The following is a 25,764-nucleotide window of genomic DNA, read 5'->3' on the forward strand; positions in this document are numbered from 1 at the left end:
GCTCTGAGAATTAGAAAACCCACATTTTTAGAGCCAAATTAAAAAAAAAAAAAATCCCCCATTTAGTTGTAAAGTATATTGCAAAGTTGTTTCATTACACAGCTTTAATTTTTTTTAATATAAAATGTTTTAATTGAATTTACTACCGCTTTAAAAAATGTGCATAAATTGATTGACAAGTTATACCAGTAGTTCTGTTACCACTATTATAGAGCAATATATAGAAAATATAAAACATGAAAAGGTTTATTATGGTGTTTTAATAAACAGTTACATTTTTTGCAAGATCAGAATCTGCATGATCATTTTTAATAGCAGGGCTAAATGAGAAATACAATTCATTACATATTAGTTTACTTGTGTTTTTTTTACCTTTTGTAAATTAAATGAGTGATATAAAATCGACCTTTTAAAATACAAAAGAAGGTCCTAAGACTAACCACCGTTTTTTAAATCTAACTATGCTGTTATAGCCTGCATGGCTTTACAGAGAAAGAGTATTGTAAAATTGATTCTCCGAATGTGTTTCCAATGACTTGTTTTACCAGCTGCATAGTATTTTTAACATATGGGAAATTGTTCCTTTGTATTTATTTTTCTATATTAAATAGTTTCCCCCCATTTAAATTGGCTGAGCTTGCAGAAATAAACACCTCTATCTTACACACACACACATATATATATATATACATATATATATATATATATATATATATATATATATACACATATATACATATATACATACATATACACACACACACACACAAATCCCAATAATTAGATAGGTACTAGAATATTCATTTTGGGCTGTCTCTCCCCCCCCCACCCCCATTTGGCTGCTACTGCTTTCTCCCTTTTAAATACATTTTCTTAGAGAATACAGCAGTATTCATATTTTCAGTACAGGTGGATCATTGGAGACACATTAACGGGGAGGAAACATTTAAAGGACACTCCTCCTTTAAGTATTGTGCAGAGGATTTAAAAACAATTTATTTCTACTATACTGTAAAGAATTTACATTTCTCAAAAATGTGCCCACAATTGTAACTGCATTAAACATTCAGTATATTACAAAATAAATGCAACACTGAATTCAGACACACATGCTGTGTACATAGCATCTCAGGTAACATTGCCATGGGATCCGGTACCTCAACAAATTAAATAAAGCTTTTCTACATAAAATATTTTAAAAATGTAAACGCTCAATCTGTGGATTTAATACATTACTCAATTCATGGAAGATGGTCATCCATATGCTGAACGGATTATATTTATAAAATATTCAGTAGTGTAGTATTTGGACTGTTCCTGGCACAAGAAAAATGTTAAAAAGTTGCCTCTATTTTACATTTTTAAATGAAAAAAAAAAAATACTTTGAAATTGTACAGTCAACTATATATTTGTATATATTTGGTTACAGGTATAAAGACACCTTAATATTTACAATTCCATATAAAAAGAAAAAAGGGGGGCACTCTACACAAGCAGCTCTGAAGTGAATATTTATAGATGGCATTTACTCTAAGCATACAGATGGCTGAAACACTTGTTTTCATTCTACGGCACTACAAAGATGAGGTCAGTGTTATGAAAATTTATTTTTTGTATTAAAAAAAAAAAAAAAAAAAAAAAAAAAAAGGAATCAAGGAAAACAAACCACAAAACTTATAAAAATTCTTCCATATATTCGGTCTTCATTTTCCTTTTTTTCAATGTAAAGAAAACGTTTTCTTTAAAAAAAGAAAAAAAAAAAACCTTCAGGAAAGAGTCTGTAATTGTATTTGTTGTCAGGAGGATAAGCACTGCACACTGCTGAACCACATGCTTTCAACTCTGACAGCTTTAATAATGTTACAAATGTTGTTGTTTTCATAACACAAATTTAAGTTTCCAATTGATCTTGTCACCAGTTCAATTAAAATGGCGATTGTCTGTGTTATGCGTTGCCATGTTTTCCAGCGTGCGCGCCCATCCTTTGAGGATCTTGAGAAGGATAGTGGATTTGACCAGGTGCACGCAGGAAGGGCGGGGGTGCCATGGGAGGGAAAATAGGCGTTCCATAACCTACAAAAGTCAAACATCAAGTAAATATTATAAATACGTTTTGGTATATGGAATATTTTTCCACTTCACCAGTTAAAAACATGCAGCTACATCTTGAATTCTAAAAGGTGGAAAATATGAAAGAAATACTCCACAACAGTCTTCTGATGTTTTTGGATAACCCATACTTGTAGTAGTGGTACCAAATATCTGTGGCTTATATAAACTGCCAGTTACCAATAGTCATGGCCCCTTCCATTTGGTGACATTAGATGTATAAATTATAAAAAAACAACCACATAATTCATATTTACTTGATAAATTAATTTCTTTCATGGTGGCATGAGCCCACGATCCATTACTTGTGGGAATTACCCTTCTCTACCACTAGGAGGCAGAGAGCTCCAAGCCCCAAGAGCTCTATAAAACCCTCCCTCCTCACACATACCTTAGTCTGATGTATAGCCAAGCAAGTGCGGTAAGAAGAAAGAATAAGGACCATGAAAAAGGAGCAGGGAAAAAAAGATGTGCTAAAGAAAAAAAAGAAAAAAAACTAACCCCAGAAAAAACACAAGGGCGGGGTCTCATGGACTCTCACCAACATGAAAGAAATGTATCAGCTAAGTATAAATTATGTTTTCTTTCATACAGGTGGTGAAAGTCCACGATCCATTATTCATGGGAACTAATAACCAAGCTGTGGAGTACACAAGTAATAATAGAAAGGGAGGGATTTAAAACACATCTTTGTCACTGAGAAATGAAATCAACAACTTCAAACATATTCATTATTTATTTTAATGATATAAATACATATATATATATATATATATACACACACATACACATTCTAGAAGTACTACAAGAGAAAGAAAAATAGGACAAATACCCTGTTAAGTAGTCCTATAAAAAGACAGGGAATACAGCACTCTTTTAAATGTCAGCTAGCACTTATTTATTCAATTATGTTAACACAGTTCAAATCTGAACTGAGAAGATATAAACATTACCAGGTGCATTAAAAAAGGAACATATTATACACAAAACTCAAGCACACCCAGAGCAGTCATTCAACATACATACACAGGAATCTTATATACTATCCCAGTAAAAAAATCATCAAACTGAGCAGTAGCTAAAAAAGCATATTAAATGGCCATATAGAAAAATTAGTGATCCAGACTTAGTATTCAGCGCTGATACTTTTGACAAGACAAAACAAAAGCATGCTTGTTGAGAGAATATATATCAATAAGTCCCAGCCTTAGATAATAGCCAGTTCAGAGGTGTATGTAGAGCAAAAAGTCAGGTAATCCTCCAGATAGAGAACATCGGTTAAGCACATCAAAGGACAAACCTTATTATCAACAAGCCAGTCCAAAGCAAGTCAGCTGTGTAAGTATCACGCTTGTATAGATAAAGGCAGTTCATGTATTACTAAGATATTCACTGTGTAAGTGTCAAGCTTCTTTTACATATGCAGTTCATGCAAAACAGATTACGGCAGTGGGGAACGTTACCTTCCGCAACTCGGCTTCATATATTAAACGCTTCATTCAAAAACGGGGCAGATAGATCCTACCTGAAGCCTTCATTCCCACCAATGCCAGAGCTTGATCTTCCTTCAAATTCCTTAGTGGTATATTCGTAGCACTATAACAGATACCACCTGTACCTCTCTTTTCTCGTAACATTCAGTGTGCTCCCTTTAATCCGGAAAACCTGTAAGTATGTTACTCCAAGGACCGCATCCAGGTTAAACACTTTCAAACAAAACGCGCGTTTCATCCATAATCCTTTGATATATATATATACACACACACACACACGCACATATATACATATATATACACACATATATATATATATATATACACACATATATATATATATATATATATATATATATATATATATATATATATATATGTATGTGTGTGTGTGTGTGTGTGTATATATATATGCTGATTTTCAGACTCCTAACCAAGCCCCAAACATGTATATAGATTGCTTCTGTTTGTATAATGGGTCATTTCATATGCAGAGGAGGGGGGTGGTGGTTCTGCTATCAGCCCCTTTTAGTGGATGTCCGAGGCTTATCTCATTAACAGTGTTAAATTAGGAGCTTCTAAGTACGTTTTTAAAAGGTTTTACACTGGATATCTAGATCAGTATCTGTGCATATTATTCTTTATAGTAGTGTCTATTACATGCAGTTAAATGAAAAATGGTGTACACTGCCCCTTTAGGGGCAAGATAACTTAATATCTATGGAATGCAAAGGTTCAAACGGAGCCAGCTGCAAAACCTTAAGAACAAGGTTAAGGCCCAAGGAGGAGCAACAGATTTAAACACAGGCCTGATCCTGACCAGGGCCTGACAAAAAGGTTGAACACCTGGCACATCTGTCAGACGTTTGTGTAACAAAATAGATAATGCAGAATCTGACCCTTCAGAGAACCGACTGACAATCCTTTCTCTAAATCTTCCTGGAGAAAGGACAACATCCTAGGAATCCTGCCCCTACTCGAAGAGTAGCCCTAGGATTCACACCAATAAAGGTATTAACGCCATACCTTATGGTAAATCTTCCTAGTAACAGGCTTGCGAGCCAAGATCACGGTCTCAATGACCGACTTAGAAAAACCACGCTTAGACAGAACTAAGCGTTCAATCTCCAAGCAGGAAGCTTCAGAGGAAAAAAAAGATTTGGATGAAGTAAGGGACCCTGAGATAGAAGGTCCTTCCTCAGAGGCAACCGCCAAGGTGGAAGAGATTACATTGTCACTACCAGATCCTGCGAGGCCGGGCCATGCAGGAGCTATTAGAATTACCAATGCTCTCTCCTGTTTGATACAAGCAATGACTCGTGGAAGGAGAGATAATGGAGGAAACAGATATGCTAGACTGAAATCCCAAGGAACCACAAGAGCATCTATCAGGGCGGCCTGCGGATCTCTTAAACTTGAACCGTACCTTGGAAGCTTGTCGTTCTGCCGAGATGCCATCAGATCCAACTCCGGCACCCCCCATTTGAGGGTTAACCTAGAGAACACCTCCAGATGGAGAGCACTCTCCCCAGGATGAAATGTCTGTCTGCTCAGGAGATCCGCTTCCCAGCTGTCCACTCCTGGAATGTGGATGGCAGATAGACAGCAATTGTGAATTTCCGCTCCCAGACTGCTCCCCAGCCCAGTAGTCTGGCGTCACAATTACCCAGGAAGGTCTCCAGAAAGCATGTGCCCTGAGACAGATGATCCCGAGAAAACCACCGTGGAAGAGAGTCTCTTGTCGACTGATCTAGATCTATCCTCTGAGATAAATCCGAATGGTCTCTGTTCCATTGACTGAGCATTCATAACTACAGAGCTCTTAAATGGAATCAAGCAAAGGAAGAGATGTCCATGGAAGCGACCATCAGGTCAATTGCCTCCAAACAGTAGACTGCAGAGAGAGGCCAGAGGAAAGAATATTGGATTTTCATAGATAAGGAATATATTATGGTTCTTAAGAAAGCATTCCTTTCTTAAGCATTTCTGTGTTAAGAAAGCAATCCTTGCTCGACTATCTCTGCCGCTTTGAGAAGAGAGCCTTTTGGTAACACCACAGAGATACCGGAGATTAAGAGCATACCCTGCGTACGAATAGTACTAAGTGCAGGTGAGAAAAAGAAAAGACCAATTCTCTACAGTAACTTTGAAGTATTATCAGTGAAACGTGACGTCATCAACAGACGCCGCATCCAGCAGGAGAGGGTCCGGAGCGAGACAGACATGAAGAGTGGTGAGATTACCTGCATAGCAGGCCAACTACAAGTTAATTCACAGGTGTTTATTTGTCATACTAGACCTCCACTGGCAGACAGAATGTATACTGTCCCTCTCCTCCTACTTTGTTAGCATCACAAACATATCCCCAGTGTGGAAATTGCTGACACGACCAAGGTTTGATAGTAGCTGGCCACTACTGTCTATACGCACTGTATGCGCCACACTAGGAGGAGGTTTTTTTTTTGTTTTTTTTTTAATTCTTTTTTATTAAAGAAGCACAGGTACAAAAGATTAAATGTAAACAGTTACAAAGTGAAGATATATCGACATTACAGTTCATATTTTGCAATAGATTCTACATGTTGGATATCAGTACATTATTAGCAATACACTTGATATTGATACGTACAAGAAGAAGTGGTGATTTCTATTCCTATTACAGATTGATCCCAAGAGTGATTAACTAGGGTACTTGCTACTCTTAAGTACAGTGAGAAATGTATCAGAACTAATTGGGTACCACTTCTTGTTAAGCCTGTGCCTCTTAATTTTAACCACATAATAAAACAACACACATACCAAAACAAATACAAAAACAGATCAAGAATGACCACCTCACTGCCATAATGGTTCTATCTAGGTATGCAGTCGGCAAATCTAGCCGGCCTCAGTGATATGATTAAGGAAAGTGACCATAATGTAATTTAATTTAAACCTTAACAGTGTGAGAAAAAAAAAAGGGGAAAGAGTTGCAGGCTCATGCTGAACTAAAATCTGTGCTGTACCGTAGAAAAAAAGGTAACTGCGTGCAACTCCTACTACCACTCGGTCTAAGCAGTGACAACACATTTACAAACTAAACCTTGATGCATGAAGCACACCAGATCTGTCAAGTCAATACAGAAACAAGGTGTTACCCCTGTAGTTCTAAATGCTCCAAAATCAGGGCAGCTATAAAGTTGTAGGCAATGGTCTGACTTAATTTAGCAATCCGTAGCAGGGTTATAAAGTGTTTTTAAATCCTTTACAGCAAATCCAAGCCTCTTAATTGCATCCTTTGTACCTAGGTATCTTCTCCTGTCACATAAGTGTACACTGTATGGCAGCAGGTCAGTAGTTTTCATATTTCCCAATAGTTTAGTCTTAATTGACCAGTACATTGCTTGAATATGGAAAAATACATGTATGCGATCTTTTGATGTAAGAGAGTGAGAACATTCCCTCAAAACAATAAAACAAAATAAAACAAATAGCCAACAGGGCTATGACTAAGAATACATTTAGGAAGTCCATAACGTGGCAAAGCTTTGTCATTGACATTACCGCTAAAGTGCAGCGGATTTGTAATTTAGCCCTGCAACAGAAGTGTTCCATTATATTAATGAGGCTATTTTAATTAGCCCATCAGATCTTGAACATGTCCATTTAACCGATACCTCTCCTGTGATTCTTAGCTTTCAGAAAGCTTGAACGAACGCTCGTTTCGCTTTGCCGGCACAATAGCAGATGCCCTGAAGTGAGGGATGTCCCACTGTTGCTTTCTAACTCTAACTCCTGTGCCATATATTTTTTTTGAGCCTTGTGTCCCACTACATTATTTTTGCAGGAAAGTGTGTCGGCATGGCGCACAGATACTTGCAGAGTACACAGCGTCATATTCAAAGGAAACTCTTGTGCCTTATTCACATTATAGCTTTCAAGGCAGATGTTATCCACAGCGGGGCAGGAAAGGTTCAAATTTCCACCTCTCTCTTTTATCCTCAAGTAATCAGGTGTAATAAACGTGGGGATAGAGCTTGTTGGAGCATTAACAAATCCCATGTCCGTTAGTATTAGGGCAGATCGAGCAGCGGCTGTCTCCACCGTTACTTCAGTGTGAACAAATGCTGTGTCGGCAGGGGCCTGTTTCAAGCCCTGTGATTTTGTATACAGTTGAACCTCGCTCAAAAGTTCCCCTATTGATGCAGATAGGGAGTCAAATAAAGGTGCGAACAGTTCAGCTAGATTAGCAGTAATAAAGTTCCATTTTGTCAAGGTATACAAGAAGATATGAACTATGAAAAAACTATATACAGAGTGGCAGCTCTAGGTCCCGCCACAGCACCAGCCGGCTTCTATCATTAGAAATTGCTTCTCGGTAGCCAAGGGATGGAAATCCTTGATCCTAAAAGGTTCCCAGACACAAGTATTGTCAAGGGCAGAACGGATGGCTGAAGTTATGACCACCAAACAGCTTAATAAGTGACAGCTTATACAGAGCTACATAAGTTAGTGGCCATCTTGGATTGCCGCTCACCGGAAGTCCTGACACTAGGAGGTGTTTAACAGTTAGCTAACAAAGGCCTAAAGACTGATCCTGTTTATACAAAACAGTATTCCACTTACAACCATTAACATTGGGCACTTCAGCATTTGAGAATCAGAAATTTATGTTTTTATTTATCTGTTTATGTGTTTTAATTAAATTGTTGCTATAATTATCTTTTAAGACAAAGTATCACATTTTTTTTATTTAAGAGTCTAACATTTCTTAGACTTTAGAGAAACAGTGTTGAGTACTTTCCGTGGTTTCAACACTTAGTGCTTGTTTACCGCCTCTCTCTATAACCTTGTCACTTTCTTAAGAAAACTACTCTTGTAGCTGGAACAAGGGAACCCTTTTCCAGATTCACTTTCCATCCGTGGAAACGTAGAAAAGACAACAAGATTTCTGTATGAGATTCTGATAGTTGAAAGGATGGCGCCTGAACCAATATGTCATCCAGGAATGCCCCCAGAACCTTTAAGAAAATTCGGGAAGCTGTGGCAAGGCCAAACGGAAGAGCCACAAACTGAAAATGTTTGTCTTGAAAAGTGAATCTCAAAAATTTGTGATGATTCCTGTGGATGGGATGAAGATACGCATCCTTCAGGTCTATGGTTGTCATGAACCGACCCTCTGGACCAAAGGAAGAATGGAACGAATGGATTCCATTTTGAAGGACAGTGTTCTGAGAAACTTGTAGAATAGAATCCTAGTCCCTGTTCCCTTACTGGAACTATCACTCCCAGGGAGGAAAAGTCCTGAACGCAGTTTAAGAATGCCTCTCTTTTTACCTGGACTGCAGATAAACTAGAGAGATGAAATCTGCCCCTGGGAGGTAAAGTTTTGAATTCTTTTAGAAAATCTGCCTCCCACTGGATCAGATTCCGGATCGGGGCAAACCCTACATGCTGACGGAGACATGCTGCGGGTTTCTTTGATTGCTTCCCCAAGCTCCAAGACTGGTTGAGTTTACAAAAAAACTTGGACAGTACCTGCTTGGAAGAGGAAGACTTCCCTCTAATGCACGAAAAGAACGAAAATTAAATTTGTCTAGGTCTGTTGTTCTTGTCTTGCGGTAGAAAAGACTCTTTTCCACCCGTAATATCAGAAATTATTTCTGTCAGGCCAGGCCCAAACAAGGTCTTTCCCTTGTAAGGAAGCACCGGAAGCTTGGACTTAGAGGTAACATCAGCTGACCAAGACTTTAGCCACAATGCCCTGTAGGCTAGCACAGCAAAGCCAGATATCTTGACTCCAAGTTTAATAACTTGCATGGTAGCATCAGAAATACAGGAATTGGCTAGCTTGAGAGCCTTAATTCAGTCTTGGATCTCCTCCAAATGAGTCTCTACCAAAAATGAATCAGACAAGGCATTGCACCAATAAGGTGCCGCACTTGACACAGTGGCAATACAAACTGCAGGTTGCCATAGAAGACCTTGATGGACATACATCTCCTTCAAATAAGTCTCAAGCTTGTCATCATTGGATCCTTAAAAGAGCAGCTATCCTCTATAGAGATCGTAGTTCTCTTAGCCAGAAGGGGAAAGGCCCCTTCTACCATACACCATGAATCTTTAATGGAGTCAGGGACAGGAAACATCTATTTAAAGACCGGAGACAGGAAAAAAGGTATCCCTGGCTTCTCCCTTTCCTGTGAAATAATCGCAGTTGCACGGACTGGAACAGGAAACACTTCCACGAAGGAAGGAACATTATAGTATTTATTAAGTTTACTAGACTTCTTAGGGTTGACAACGACAGGAGTATCAGAGTTGTCCAAAGTAGCCAAAACCTCCTTTAACAATACACAAAGGTGTTCAAGCTTAAATCTGAAGGTTACTTCTTCAGCATCAGATGAAGGCATTATACTGTCCGAATCTGAGATTTCACCCTCAGAGGCTACCGACGTATCCTTCTCATCAGACTTATGAGTAAGGGCAATCTGTATAGCAGTAGGTGGAACAGAAACCTTACAAACTGAAACTTAAATTTTCCTCTTGCGTTTTCCCTTAAGCATAGAAAAAGCAGATAATGCCGCAGATACCGAAGATACCTGTGCAGCAATTTCTGCTGGCAAATAAGCTCCTCCAGAAAGCTGAGAGGAACTGCAGGGCACTGTATGTGACGCCATAGAGGCTTGGGACATCTGAGGAACAAGCTCTGGCATTGTCTAAACCGCATCTTCCTGAGAGACATCGGGCAAACAATGGGCCTTGATAAAACCATTCAATTTAAAAAAGTGATTTTACATCATTCGGCAAACAAACTTCCGGACAGAATAAATCATATGATTACGTTTAAATCTATCTTACAGGCATGGCAGAGAATATGCAAGGAGCTGGAAATAGATTACCGGAAATCAGAATTTTTACCCTTACTTGGTAATCCTTGTTTTCCACCAGCTCTAAATCCCTCTATATTTGCGTTTTGGGCGGAACGAGGTGTGAACTATGTAATACAGATATGTGAAGGTGATAACCATAGGCTCCACCCGTTTGAAAGTATTTCTCAACAATTTGATCTCCCGAGGTCAGGTTTCTTTGCATACCTACAAGTTAGACATTGGGTAGAGAAATTGAGACAAGATACAGGTCTCGAGATAGATAGCAAAAATTATTACACAATATCGTGAGGGGGTGAACGCTATCTCTCAATCCTACGATACTATTATGAAATTCCTGGGTCGGAAAAACATTGCAGATATTTCGATAAAGTGGGCCAAAGAAAAGTTGAGGGTAGAAAGTGAGACTATTATACAGAGTATCACACTTGTAGCTGGTGCGACACTTATGCATACATGGAAAGAATCGCACATGAAATTATTAAATAGGGCCTATCTCACTCCAGCTAGGTTGGCAAAATGGAGTCAGGATAATAGGAATTGCCCCAAATGCGACAAGGATCAGGCAGACTTAACACACTGTTTTTGGGAATGCCCTAAAGTATTCCAATTTTGGCAGAAGATAAATTTCTGGGCTATTAAGATACTGGGGATAAAGTTTAAACTGACTCTACATCAGGTACTCTTTATGTAAATATATTTCTGACCTCCCTAATAATAGATTTATTAACCTACTCATACTGACGGGGCGAAATTTAATATTTACAGATTTCCTGGAAGAAGTGCAGTATCAAATGGTGTTGGAACAATGTAACGCAAGAGATACCAATTTGAAACAGGTTGCTAGATTTTTTAATAAATGGAAGAAATATATTCGTTCGCTTCCTTTGGAGATGCAAAGACAGGCGGTTGTGCAGTATAAACCCTCCACGTGGGTACAACATCAAATAGAACGAGGTCTACTTCCTAGAACATGGTTTATGAAGGAATAGTCTTAAGAGAGGATTTTTTTTTTTTGTCTCCCTTCCTCCCCACCCTTCTTTATACTTTTCTTGTCCTTTCCCTCCCCCTGTTCCCACATATGCTCCTAGACAAGCTGATCTTTATGAAAGTCCTTAGAATTCTGGGGTAGAAGTAGAACTAGAAACTATGAGTTTAGATGTAATCAGATACAAGTTAGGTTATACACAATAGGATTCCCCATTCAGAGTCTGAGAATTTTAAGCAATTCCACAACACTAAAACTGATAGATGACAGATGTTAATAAGGAGTATAAGCGGGCTTAGGGTTTTAAGTAGAAATAGAAGACCTCATACGGATACTGTTTTCTTTTAGAATAAGTCACTTTGTGAGAAATTAATCTCTCCTCTGTGTTTGTAATTTCTATTTTTCTCTTGTTCAATCATGACTGAATAGATAATGCATCCTGATTACAAGAATATATGCATGGAATTAATGTAACAAAGTTAGTTATGTGAAGTAAACAAAATGTATTTTCTTTTGTTCCTTTGATGGCGTAATCATGTATAAATATTTTTTCTGTTGTCTAATAAAAAAAATTTACAAAAAAAAAAAAAAAGAAAGAAAAAAAAAAAGAAAGAACAAAGTAAACCTACTCTGGCTTTCTATACCATGGGCAGCAAATATGTTAGGAAAACAGAGCAAGGCCCACCTCACAAGTTCCTAACAGCTTTAAAGCCACCACTACTCTACTGCAAAGATTGACAGCTATACCCAAAAATCTTGCTTGTAGCGAAAGAAATCCAATTTTCTTCAGACACCAATAGTCACCTCCTCCATTGACAGATGCAAAGAGAATGACTGGGGATTGTGGGTAGGAGATTGACACTTAACAGCTTTGCTGTGTTGCTCTTTGCCTCCTCCTGCTGGACAGAAGTGATATCCCCACTAGTAATTGATGACGTTGTGGACTCTCCATATCTTAGGAAAGAAAACACATCCCCTATAAGACATGAGGAGTGGACAACTAAACTGTTGACTGTACAAAACCGCCAGCAGACACCCTAAAGGGTTAAACACCTATTATAGAAAGGTGCTTTAAAAAAACCCAAAAAAACTCCAGAGCTGCCAGAGAGTAAATAAAAGTGTAATCTGTAATTTATTAAAACAAACAGTATAAAATATGCAGTAACCTGTAAAATAGGCACAAAAAAAAAAAAAAAAAACGTGTGTCAAGGAAAGAAACAGGGTGAGTCTCCTGGCTATGTTGTATCTGTGATGGAGTACCTACAAATAGCCTCTGGGCTGTGTGAGTGCGAAGGTAAAGCACTCTCCTGCAAAAGCAGCGCTCCACCGGCTCACCAGGCATGCAGCAGTATCCAGAAGAGTCCATCCAGTGCAGATGCGGGTATCACAGAGGAAATCTGGTAGGAAATACCAGAATCCCAGGACAAGTCTCTGACATCTGAGGGAAGCCTTGACAGAAATCCCTTAAGAAACCATTTTAATGCTTGTTGGAAAGTAAGAGAGCAGCCAAACGCTTCAAAACTGCAGCATTGAAAATATTTTCATGGCAGGAAGCACTACAACAGCACTAATTAAATAGACACTCGTCCATTAACAAACAAGCAGCAAACAGCCAAATCAGTACTAAAACATAGCAGAGGTTATGTAGATCCATAAAAGGAGGCAAAAGACAAGTCCCTGTAACCGATTAAAAAGGTTTCATGAAGAATTTCCCTTGAGGTTAAATAAAGAAGCATAAACCATAACCCAAATACATCCCTCTGACAAGCACTGTACTCGGAGGGAAAACCAGGCCTCAATATAGACTGAAACCCCCTTTCAATGAGCACATTTTTATTCTTCAAACCACCTCCAATGGAGGCAAAGTAAAGACTAAGGTATGTGTGAGGTGGGAGGAGTTTTATAGAGCTTTTGGGGCTTGGGACTCTCTGCCTCCTCCTAGTGGTAGAGAAGGCTAATTCCCATGAGTAATGGATCGTGGACTCGCACCACCTGTAAGAAAAAAAAAATATGTTCTTGCTCTCATGGGGGTCATAAAATTGCAATGTCCTTCAAATAAGCTTTAAAGTGAATGTAAATTTTGATGCTAAAGTGCACGGTTTTTAAAAATTCGATTAAAAACAGGGGCACTTTAATTCATCAAAATTTACATTTAAATCCTGTTGTGAAAAAAACTGACCTTCTAATCTTGACAGCAGCTCCAGCTTCCTCCGGTCATCGCAAGCCATTTCTGATGTCAGAAATGATGGATAGGTCATCCTCCAATCACAAATTCACCCCGGGGGAATCGGTGTCTGATTTCCCGCTGTGATTGGAGGAAGCCGGATTCCTCATTTTAGACCCGGGGAGAGGCTTTGCAACGGGTGGAGGAAGCTGGAGCTGCTGTCAAGATTTTTTTTCACAACGGGAGTGAAATGTAAATTTTGATGAATTAAAGTGCCCCTGTTTAGCATCAAAATTTACATTCACTTTAAATATGTTTTCTATATGGTTTTAATGTGCATCAGTTCCTAGTTTTCCTGCAGCACTGATCAATAGCATATAATACCAAAGTGGCTGCACCCAGTATTAAATATAAAGCTTAAAAGGACATGAAACCCAAAATGTTTCTATCATAACTAAGACATAGAATATCATCTTTAAAAACGTCCCAATTTACTAATATTACCACATTTTCTTGTTATTGTTTTCTTTGCTAAACAGCACACCTAGGTAGGCAGCGTACACGTGGTGTCTGGAGCACTATGTGGTATCAAACATTACTGCCACCTGGTGCTCTTGCAAAAGTTCTGCCATGTAGTATACACGTAAATGCTCCAGAAACTACATACCCACTTTCAACAAAGGATATCAAAATGACAGAGTAAGCTTGAAAATAGAAATAAAATAGAAAGTTATTATTTTACATATTTTTATAAATTTACACTATAAGAATCATGAAAGAAATGTTGGGTGTCATGTCCCTTTAAATAAACTCAGTCAGATCCACGCAATGGATTAATATCCATTTGCCAGGCAATTATGACTGCTTCAATTAACAGTGTTAACTAGCAGCAGTTTTTCATGAGACTGTCAAGACAATAATAAATCCTTAATTTCCCATCTAAAGTCATAATGCCACAAGAGATCTTTCAACTAATGTAACAGAAGTTTAAACTCATTTCTATGAAAGAAACTTAAAATAAACTTATAATCAAGCCATTAGAAGAAAGTTACCTGGAGGTGGGCCAGCCATACTCGGTGGAGGTGGCAATGAAATGTTTACCAAGGTAGTAGATCCATTAGGTGGCAAGTTAAAATAGTTAGCTGAAGATTCCTCCTCTGTCGGTGGTGGTGGGAGAGCTGCCGTAACAAAGAGAACATTTTTTTTCCATAGTTTACAACATGCTGTGTTATTCTTCACAATTTATAACCAACAGGATTTTAGTGATTTGCTTAACCCGAGTAGTGTAATGTTGATTATTTAAAATAAAAAAAAATTTGCATTTTTAAATTTAGATAAAATGTATAGAGTTGCATGTGATCTCCAAAATAGCTGGGCTCACAGGTTTACATGCTAAGGAGGTTCAAAGGAATGATAAAAGAGAAGGAGAGTAACCAAGGTAAGAAAGGTTAGTGTATGTTGTATGCATCCCTCTAAAGAAGCGTTTTAAAGGAACGTTTGAAACAATGAAAACTTGGTAGTTTTTGGAGCAAGGCAGAGAGTTCCACAAAATAGGGGCCATTTTGGAGAAGTCCTATAGACAGGAATGTGAGTAAGTAACGAGAGAGGAGGAGAGGTCATGAGCAGAGCGAAGGGGACGGGAGAGAGAGTATCTGGAGACAAGGTCTGAGATATGGGGTGGAGCAGTGTTAATGAGGGCCTTGAATGTCAGGATTTTGTGTTTTATTCTGGAGGCTAGAGGATGCCAGTTAAGGGATTGGCAGAAAGGCTGATGAGGAGCAATGTGTAAGGAAGATCAGCCTGGCAAAGGCATTCATTATAGATTGTGAAGGAGATAGATGTCAGCTAGGGAGATTAGAGAGGATGGAGTTGCAAGTGCCAAGGTGGGAAATGATGAGTGTGTCTTGTGTTAGGAATTGGCAAATGTTGCAGATGTTTTTAAGGTGGAGACGGCCAAAGACTGGATGTGAGAAATGAAAAAGATCTGAGTCCTTGGAAATATCAACAGTTATAAAAAGATGGATGGATTTTGTAAAAAGGGGGGAAAATAAGGAGCACACTTTTGGAGAGATGTTGCTTAAAGGTAGTGAGAGAACATCAAGGATGAAATATTAGAAAGACTGTTAGTGACATGGGTTAGGAAGGAAGGGTATAGGTCTGGTGCAGAGAGATATATTTAGGTATGATAAGCATACAAATGATATTGAAACCCATGGGACTTTATTAAGGAACCTAATGAAGATGTATTGATTGAGAAGAGAAGGGAACCAAGGATAGACTCTTGTGGTACCCCAAAAATGTGGTAAAGGGGCAGAGGATGCGCCAGAGAAGGCTACACTTAAGGTATGGTTGGACAGGTGCAAGGAGAACTACAAGAGGGCTGTCACACAAATGCCGAAGGATTGGAAGGTTTGGAGCAAGAGAGGGTGGTCAACAGTATCAAAGTCTGCAGATAGATCAAGAAGTGGCCTTTCGATTTTGCTCTAAGTAGCTCATTAGTAACCTTAATAATTGCTGTTAAAAGTGTTAGGGCAAAATCCAGATTGCAATGGATCAAGGAGGGAGTTAATGTGAGAAAGTGTGATAAACGTTCATAAACTAGACTTTCCAGAAGAGGCAAGAGGGAGTAGGGAAATACGTTATTTTTTAAGGATAGGTTTGACTAGTGCATGATTAAGTGATCATGATGCTTCCACAATATAGAAATATATTAAATAATGCCCGATTTCAAATTTTTAACGGGAGCACAGAGCTCCTTCTCAGAGATGCTGACATTGAGCCTGGACTTCTGGTAGTCAGGCTCAATGGCAGTAGGTCTGAGAAGGAGCTCCGTAGTGCCTTTAATAGTTTCCAGCTGCTGCCTTGCCCTGCGCTTTGCCTCCTTGGCAGAAGTGTTTTTCCTGCAGGGACTCCAGGTAGTGAGGCCCTTGTGGCATGCAGCAAGACAGAGCACAGCAAAACGGCTGTGGTGCAGTCCAGCATGGTGAGCTGTATTGAGGGTCTGGGGGTCAGCAGAGTGAGTTTGTTTGGAGTAGAGTTATTTGGACAGAGCCTATGATGACTTTCCATACACACAGATCGCTCCAGCAGGAGGGCTGTCTGTAAACACACTAGTTAGGGAGTGAGGAAAAAAAACTCTAGCTCTCTACTGTGTAGGACGATCGTCTCTATATGCAGTGAAAACACTACTAGTTTTATTCCTCATTTCTATCTACTTAGAAGCAAAATAATGAATGCATGTAAATTGCAAACTTTATATAAACCAAAAGCTTTATTAAGTTAGCCCATATTTGAGTTTGTGTATACTGTCCTTTTAATTAGAATTTTTTTTTTGTAATAAAGAACTTGAACCAAGAACATTTTCTTACTTGAACTTAAATAAGGTATATTGCTCAAACATTTCTATTACATGAATGAAAAAGCAGTAGTAAAAAATTAATATTTTGGAATTAAAATGTTTAACTTAAAAATGAAACTCAGCAAAAAACACATGTGATAATGTAGTATTAACGCTAACAGACAAAAGGCAAAGATCTACAGGGGGGACATGGACAAGTCTGGCAAAAAAGCCTAATTTATTCAGCATAGGACACCAGTTAAATTTAGAATACTTTAAAAATGCCCTCCGATATAAAAGTCAATGATGTCTGTTTTTGCAGTTTGTTTTTTTAATGAGTTATACAGCTAAAACAACAGTGAACATGTGTAACTATATTGACATTCATAAAAACATCTTATGAGACTGTCTTAAGGACTGCAACATCTGGAATCTAAATTATATTATGAAAACCTTACAACGTCACCTTCTGCACATTCTAATGGTTAACATCTTATTGCCAAGATAAACTGGCTTAATTATGAACCAATAGAGATCTCGCTTTTAATGAAATACACCTATTAATGGGTTGGATGATAATTTTACTTAATTTATAATAATAAAAAAATATATATACCTCCAGGGAGACCTGGTACAGGCTCTAGGCTTATACCAGGATCATTGGTGCCTTCTCGCTCTCTCTCCTTCCCTCTGGCTGCCTGTGACCTGGTAAATCAAACACATGTTTAAGCCACATTTATTAGCGCACCACAAGAGTAAACCAAATGATTGTACTACTTTCAAAAGAGCAATTATAACGCTGCAACTTTTCAAATAGTGTTGTATGCAAACTATAATAGAAAATAGTAGCTAAACCTATAAATAATAACCACAGTGCAAATAATAAGGGTCAAAATGCACTGCACAGTAGGAGAGAAATATTGATTGCCCTTATGAGCTACTGAACAGATTTATACTCTCAGTGCACCCTTCAGTTAATGTTGCATGGACACCTCGAATGGAAACAAAAGACAATAACAAGATGTGCAAATGAATAAGACTTAGCTCAAGAAATGTCTAAATTCCAGCAATACTACATAAGTAGTGTAAGTGGTAATGTCAGATAGTGAGTGCTCTAGGTTAAACTCTTATACTTTATTCATTAAAGGGACATAAAACCCAAAATGTTTATTTCATGTAATTGGCAAGAGTCCATGAGCTAGTAACGTATGGGATATACAATCCTACCAGGAGGAGCAAAGTTTCTCAAACCTCAAAATGCCTGATAAATATACCTCACCACACCCACAATTGAGTTTTACAAACTTTGCCTCCTATGGAGGTGGTGAAGTAAGTTTGTGCTAAGATTTCTACGTTGATATTTGCTTCTCAGCATTTTGAAGCCCGATTCCTCTCAGAGTACAGCGAATGCCAGAGGGACGTGAAGAGAGTATCACCTATTGAACGCAATGATTTTCCTAATGGGGTCTTTTCCATAGGTTCTCGGTGGTAAAGATTCATCTCCTACCTCCCTTATTCAGATCGACGATATACTCTCATATTCCATTACCTCTACTGATAACTGTTTCAGTACTGGTTTGGCTATCTGCTATATGTGGATGTGTGTCATTGGTAAGTATGTTTTCATTACTCTCAGCTATGGTTTGGCACTTTATGCATTTAATATAAAGTTCTAAATATATGTATTGTACTTATATTTGCCATGAGTCAGGTTTTATGTATATTTTCTTTTGCAGACTATCAGTTTCATATTTGGGAAAAAACATATTTAGGAAATATTTTTCTTACCTGGGGTTTAGTCTTTTTTTCAAATTGCCTGCTTTTTTTCGTTAAATTTTGAAGGAGAAATTAGGCTTGTGAGGGCGCAAAATGCCAAAGTTTATTGCCTCATTCTTGGCGCGAGAACTTTTTTGGTGCGAAATTCGTCATTTCCGGCGTCTTAGTTGACGCTGAGTTCTTTGCACAAGGTTGCGTCTTCAATGACGCGAGTGTGTCATTTCCAGATTCATACTTGGCGCCAAATAATTTCATTATTTAAAAACCCCATTCCTATATGCCTCTTGCATTTTTCTATGTCAGAGGGCTATGCTGTTTGCATTTTTTTTACCCATTCCTGAAACTGCCATATAAGGAAATTTGTAATTTTGCTTTATATGTTGTTTTTTCTCTTACATTTGCAAGGTCTCAATCTGATCCTGTCTCAGAAATCACTGTTGGAACCCCGCAGCCTGATTACAGTTCTACCAAAGCTAAGTGCATTTGTTGTAAATTTTTGGAGATTATATCTCCAGCTGTGGTATGTAATAGTGGTCATGATAAGCTTTTACATGCAGAGAATGTGTCCATCAGTAATAGTACCATGCCTGCTGTTCCTTCAACATCTAATGTACATGATATACCTGTGAATATAAAATATTTTATTGCTGATGCGATTTGTCTGCCATCCCGCCTTCTAATAAACGTAAAAGGTCTTTTAAAACTTCTCATAATTTCAAATGACTGACAACATACTGAATTACCCTCTTCTGAATCAGATCAGAAGATCCTTCCTCAAATATTGACACTGACAAATCTACTTATTTATTTAAAATGGAGTATATTTGTTCCTTGTTAAAAGAGGTGTTGATTACATTGGATATTGAGGAAACTAGTCCTCTTGATATTAAAACTAGTAAACGTTTAAATTCTGTTTATAAACCTCCAGTGGTTACTCCAGAGGTTTTTCCAGTTCCCGATGCTATTTCTGATATGATTTCAAAGGAATGGAATAGGCCTTGTACTTCTTTTATTCCTTCTTCAAGGTTTAAAAAAAATCCCCAAAGTTGATGGGGCTATTTCTACTCTTGCTAAACGTACTACTACTCCTATGGAAGATAGTACTTCTTTTAAAGACCCTTTAGAAGGAATATTGAATCTTATCTAAGGAAAGCTTATTTATATTCTGGCTATCTTCTCAGGCCTGCCATTTCTATAGCTTATGTTGCAGCTGCATCAACTTTTTTGTTGGAAAGTCTAGCGCAACAGGAAATGGATCCTGATTTGTCTAGCATTGTTCGCTTGCTTCAACATGCTAATCATTTTATCTGTGATGCCATTTTTGATATCATCAAAATTGATGTTAAATCTATGTCTTTAGCTATTTTAGCTAGAAGAGCTTTGTGGCTCAAATATTGGAATGCTGACATGGTATCTAAGTCTAGATTACTATCTATTTCTTTCCAAGGTAATAAGTTATTTGGTTCTCAGTTGGATTTGATTATTTCAACTGTCACTGGGGGGGAAGGGAGTTTTTTGCCTCAGGATAAAAGACCAAAGGGTAAATCTAAAGCTTCTAACCGTTTTCGTTCCTTTCGACAAAATAAGTTACAGAAACCTAATCCTTCCCCCAAAGAATCTGGTTCCAACTGGAAACCTTCTTCAAGTTGGAATAAATTCAGACCGTTTTAGAAACCAAAGCCAGCCCCCAAGTCTGCAAGGTGCGGCCCTCATTCCAGTTCAGCTGGTAGGGGGCAGATTAAGATTCTTACAAAACATTTGGGCAGATTCTGTCCAAAATTAATGGATTTAGAGTATTGTCTCTCAAGGGTACCGAATAGGATTCAGAGTAAGACCTCCTATGAGAAGATTTTTTCTCTCATGCATCCCAGCAAATCCAATAAAGGCTCAGGCTTTTCTGAAGTGTGTTTCAGAACTGGAGTTTTCAGGGGTAATCATACCAGTTCCGTTTCAGGAACAGGGTCTGGGGTTTTATTCAAATCTATTCATTGTCCCAAAGAAAGAAAATTAATTCAGACCAGTTCTGGATCTAAAAATTTTGAATCGTTCTGTAAGAGTGCCAACTTTCAAAATGGTGACTATAAGGACTATTCTGCCTTTTGTTCAGCAAGAGCATTATATGTCCACAACAGACTTACAGGATGCATATCTTCATATACCGATTCATCCAGATCATTATCATTTTCTGAGATTCTCTTTTCTAGACAAGCATTACCAATTTGTCGCTCTTCCATTTGGCCTAGCGACAGCTCCAAGAATCTTTTCAAAGGTTCTCGGTGCCCTACTCTCTCTAATCATAGAACGGGATATTGCAGTGTTTCCTTATTTGGACGATATCTTGGTACTAGCTCAGTCTTAACATTCCGCAGAATCCCACATGAATCAACTGTTTTTTCAAAGACATGGTTGGAGGATCAATTTACCAAAAAGTTCCTTGATTCCTCAAAGGTCACCTTTTTAGGTTTCCAGATAGATTCAGTGTCCATGACTCTGTCTCTAACAGACAAGAGATGAATAAAATTGGTTTCAGCTTGTCGGAATCTTCAGTCTCAATCATTTCCTTCAGTAGCTATGTGCATGGAAGTTTTAGGTCTCATGACTGCAGCATCGGACGCGATCCACTTTGCTTGTTTTCATATGAGACCTCTCCAGCTTTGTATGCTGAACCAAAAGTGCAGGGATTATACAAAGATCACAATTAATATCCTTAAATCCCAATGTTCGACTCTCTCTGACTTGGTGGTTAGATCACCATCGTATAGTTCAAGGGGCCTCTTGTTTGCGATCTGTGATCACAACAGATGCAAGTCTTTCAGGTTGGGGAGCTGCCTGGGGATCTCTGACAGAACAAGGGGTTTGGAAATCTCAAGAGGCAAGGTTACCAATCAATATTTTAGAACTCCGTGCTATTTTCAGGGCTCTTCAGGTTTGGCCTCTGTTGAAGAAAGAACCGTTCATTTGTTTTCAGACAGACAATATCACAACTGTGGCATATGTCAATCATCAGGCTGGTATTCACAGTCCCCAAGCTATGAAAGAAGCATCTCGGATACTTGCTTGGACGGAATCCAGCTCCTGTCTAATTTCTGCGGTTCATATCCCAGGTATAGACAATTGGGAAGCGGATTATCTCAGCCGTCAGACTTTACATCCGGGGGAGTGGTCGCTCCATCCAGATGTGTTTTTTCAGATTGTTCAGATGTGGGGTCTTCCAGAAATAGATCTGATGGCTTCTCATCTAAACAAGAAACTACCCAGGTACCTGTCCAGGGATCCTCAGACGGAAGCGGTTGATGCGTTAGCAGTTCCTTAGTGTTACCAACCTGCTTATATCTTCCCGCAGTGATTTCCAATTTCATCATGGAACAATCATTTGTGTTGCTGGTAGCTCCGGCATAACCTCATAGGTTTTGGTATACGGATCTTGTTCGGATGTCCAGTTGCCAACCTTGGCCACTTCCATTAAGGTCAGATCTTCTGTCTCAAGGTCCGTTTTTCCATCAGGATCTCAAATCATTAAATTTGAAGGTATGGAAATTGAACGCCTAGTGCTTAGTCATAGAGGTTTCCTTTTGGCCATCTCTTCTGCTAGAAGAGTTTCCGAATTATCTGCTCTTTCTTGTGAATCTCCTTTTCTGATTTTCCATCAGGATAAGGCAGTTTTGCGGACTTCATTTAAATTTCTACCTAAGGTTATCAATTCTAACAACATTAATAGAGAAATTGTTGTCCCTTCTTTGTTTCCTAATTCTAAGAATTCTTTGGAGAGATCCTTACATTCTTTGGATGTGGTAAGAGCTTTGAAATATTATATTGAAGCTACTAAATATTTCAGGAAGACTTCTAGTCTGTTATATTTTCTGGTTCTAGGAAAGGTCAGAAGGCTTCTACCATTTCCTTGGCATCTTGGTTAAAGCTTTTGATTTATCAGGCTTATTTGGAGTTGGGTCAGGACCCGCCTCAGAGAATTACAGCTCATTCTACTAGATCAGTCTCCACTTTGTGGGCTTTTAAGAATGAAGCTTCAGTTGATCAGATTTGCAAAGCAGCAACTTGGTCCTTCTTTGCATATCTTTACTAAATTCTACCGTTTTGATGTATTTGTTTCTTCGGAAGCAGTTTTTGGTAGAAAAGTTTTTCAGGCAGCTGTTTCAGTTTGATTCCTCTGCTTATGTTTTTTCTTTTCATTATGAAAATAAACTTATAATTTGGGTTGTGGATTAATGTTTTTCAGCGGAAAATGGCTGTTATTTTATCCCTTCCTTTCTAGTGACACTTCTGTGGAGTTCCACATCTTGGGTATTACTATCCCATACGTCACTAGCTCATGGACTCTTGCCAATTACATGAAAGAAAACATAATTTATGTAAGAACTTACATGATAAATTCATTTCTTTCATAATGGAAAGAGTCCATGAGACCCACCCTTTTTATGGTGGTTATGATTTTTTGTATAAAGCACAATTATTTCCAAATTCCTTTGTTGATGCTTTTTACTCCTTTCTTTATCACCCCATTACTTGGCTATTCGTTAAACTGAATTGTGGGTGTGGTGAGGGGTGTTATTTATAGGCATTTTGAGGTTTGGGAAACTTTGCCCCTCCTGGTAGGATTGTATATCCCATACGTCACTAACTCATGGACTCTAGACAATATGAAAGAAATTAATTTATCTGGTAAGTTGTTACATAAATTATGTTTTCATGATTGTTTTAACAATACATGCTCTGAGTCATGAAAGTTTAATTTTAAACTTTACTGTCCCTTTAAAATATATCCTGGTAGCAGACGTTTCTACTAAAATTTGGAATGCAGAGTTTTAGAAAGCAGTGGGACATCTAAATGTGAAAAATTGGCAGCTGAGAACAAGAGATGTGATGTGAAGTCATCCCAAGCCTTTTGTGGAAGTGTAGCTTTATGGGGTTAAAAGAAAAAGAGGCAATTACAATGAAATGAGCTCACCTTCCCCACTTAACATTGAGTCGTCTCCCATTAACTATTAGTTTATTAAAGGATTTCTCTGCTGCCGTCTCTGCAGACTGTCTGGTAGCAAACTGAATAAACGCGCATTGTTGTCGTTGAACAACAGTAATTGTCCGGATTTCACCAAACTGGTAAAAGTGACTCCTGTGAAAAATAAAAAACAGAATAGTGTCACAATATTTACAATCCTGTGATTATTTCTATAGTATTCTCCTAATACATATTTTAATACCAGTAAACCAAACAGTAAATATTAATTATCGAAGTAAACAGACAATTTTACGGCTGTAAGAACACACAGCTTGCTACTTACCGGAGCTCAGATTCACTGATAGTGTCTCCCAACCCACCGACATAAAGGGTGCTGATGCTCTTATCTTCTGGTGGGTCCAAGCGAGGCATGGTCGAGGCACGTTTCAAGAGCTTGTCTGCCACAGGGTCATTAATGCCATAGTATCTGTCCTTTATATTCTGGTCTGCCAGAGGATCATCAGGATCAGTGGGTTTTTCATGCCTGAGGAATACAGATACAACATTTAGGGCTAGATTACGAGTGGAGCAGTAATTATCGCTCGAGCGCCAACTCTGCTAGAAGTTTTTTTGCTCAAGTTGGAGACATTACAATGTTGTTCACAAAGCAGAATATGTTCTATTTATATATATATATATATATATATATATATATATATATATATATATATATATATATTTTTTTTTATTTAAACAAACACACACATGATTATATATTAGGTATAGATATACATAGGAAAAACTATTTAAAAATACTTGGAACACTTATGAAAGCGGATTTTAAAGTATCCAGTGGCAGTCAGCTCCAGTTACTATTTGATGCAACTATAACACAGGCTGTGTTTACAGTTCAGAAGAACGCGAGTAGGTTTCAATCAGTACTTATAACTAAAACTGTGACAATAATTGCACCATTGTTTTTGTGCTTTCTTTACATGTGCTGAGAGACCTGGAAGGAAATCCTTACCTTATATGAAATAATCTTACATTTAATAACCTTTTATAATAGTACAGTGAATCTCTTTTTGAAGTTTTTACGGATTGTATATTTTATTCACTTATTACTTCACTTTATTATTTGATTTTATTTCCCTAAATGCAGAACATTGGAATGTGAAATATTTACAGTAAATACGTAAACACCTTAATATATTGCATAAATATGATTTTACATATTTTTAGCTACTTAATTTCAAAGGGTCCCAATGCACATACATACACACGTCAAGATATGTATACATATGTATTTATGTATCAGATATTTTTATATATATATATATATATATATATATATATATATATATATATATATATATATATATATATAAAATAAAAAGTTAATTATTTTCTACGCAAAGAACATAGGAATGCAAAATACGTGCAACACATTTCTCAATTTAAATCTTAACGCGGTCTGGTTAGAGCACATGAAAACTAAGAATTCTTAAGACGCATTACTGAAATATTACAAATAAAATATTATAAAAAAAAAAAAATGTATATAAATTAAAAATGATTAAACTGTAAAATATTCTAAATAATAGAATATACCTATATATTTTACAGTATGTTTATTCATTTTTAATTTATATACATTTTTATATTTTATAAGTAATATTTCATTAACGCCTTAAGAATTCTAAGTTTTCATGTGTGGCTGCGCTAACCCTTTAAAGGGCCATTATACACCCAAAAAAATATAGGCTACTTAAATAAAGCACCAACAGAAGATAACGTTTGTAATTGACAAGTATTAGCAGTTTTGCTGCTAAATCTCCTAAAAATGATTATAAAGTTTGTAATCCTCTCAGTGAATGAGAATACGAACGTAATCTCCACTAGCTTGAGAGCCAGGCTTTTTCTACACTCCCTATCTAGTGTCTTTTACAGCCAGCCCCCATGCTGGGGCTGTCTGTATAATAGATAAGGCTGTCACAAATCCCCAGCGTTTCTCCCTGACTGTTTACAGTGGCATGGATCTCACTCCCCCCTCTGTAAGCTTTCTGTAGAAAC

The 25,764-nt window shown here is 37.8% G+C and overlaps 1 protein-coding gene across 1 annotated transcript in view; it reads right to left on the reverse strand.

Moving 5' to 3' along the window:
• Positions 1–230: 230 nt before the first annotated feature.
• The window catches only part of RBM22 (RNA binding motif protein 22), a 44,148-nt gene continuing 18,614 nt past the window's right edge, over positions 231–25,764 (reverse strand). The window contains exons 7-11 of the mRNA XM_053714715.1: positions 24,035–24,235; positions 23,701–23,865; positions 17,578–17,666; positions 14,677–14,802; positions 231–2,074 (exon numbers count right to left, since the gene is read on the reverse strand). Of these exons, the coding sequence (XP_053570690.1) occupies positions 1,947–2,074; positions 14,677–14,802; positions 17,578–17,666; positions 23,701–23,865; positions 24,035–24,235 (709 nt within the window). The 3' untranslated portion in view covers positions 231–1,946. The remainder of the gene's footprint in view (positions 2,075–14,676; positions 14,803–17,577; positions 17,667–23,700; positions 23,866–24,034; positions 24,236–25,764) is intronic.

This window comes from Bombina bombina, chromosome 5, assembly GCF_027579735.1.
Source record: "Bombina bombina isolate aBomBom1 chromosome 5, aBomBom1.pri, whole genome shotgun sequence".
NCBI lineage: Eukaryota > Metazoa > Chordata > Amphibia > Anura > Bombinatoridae > Bombina > Bombina bombina.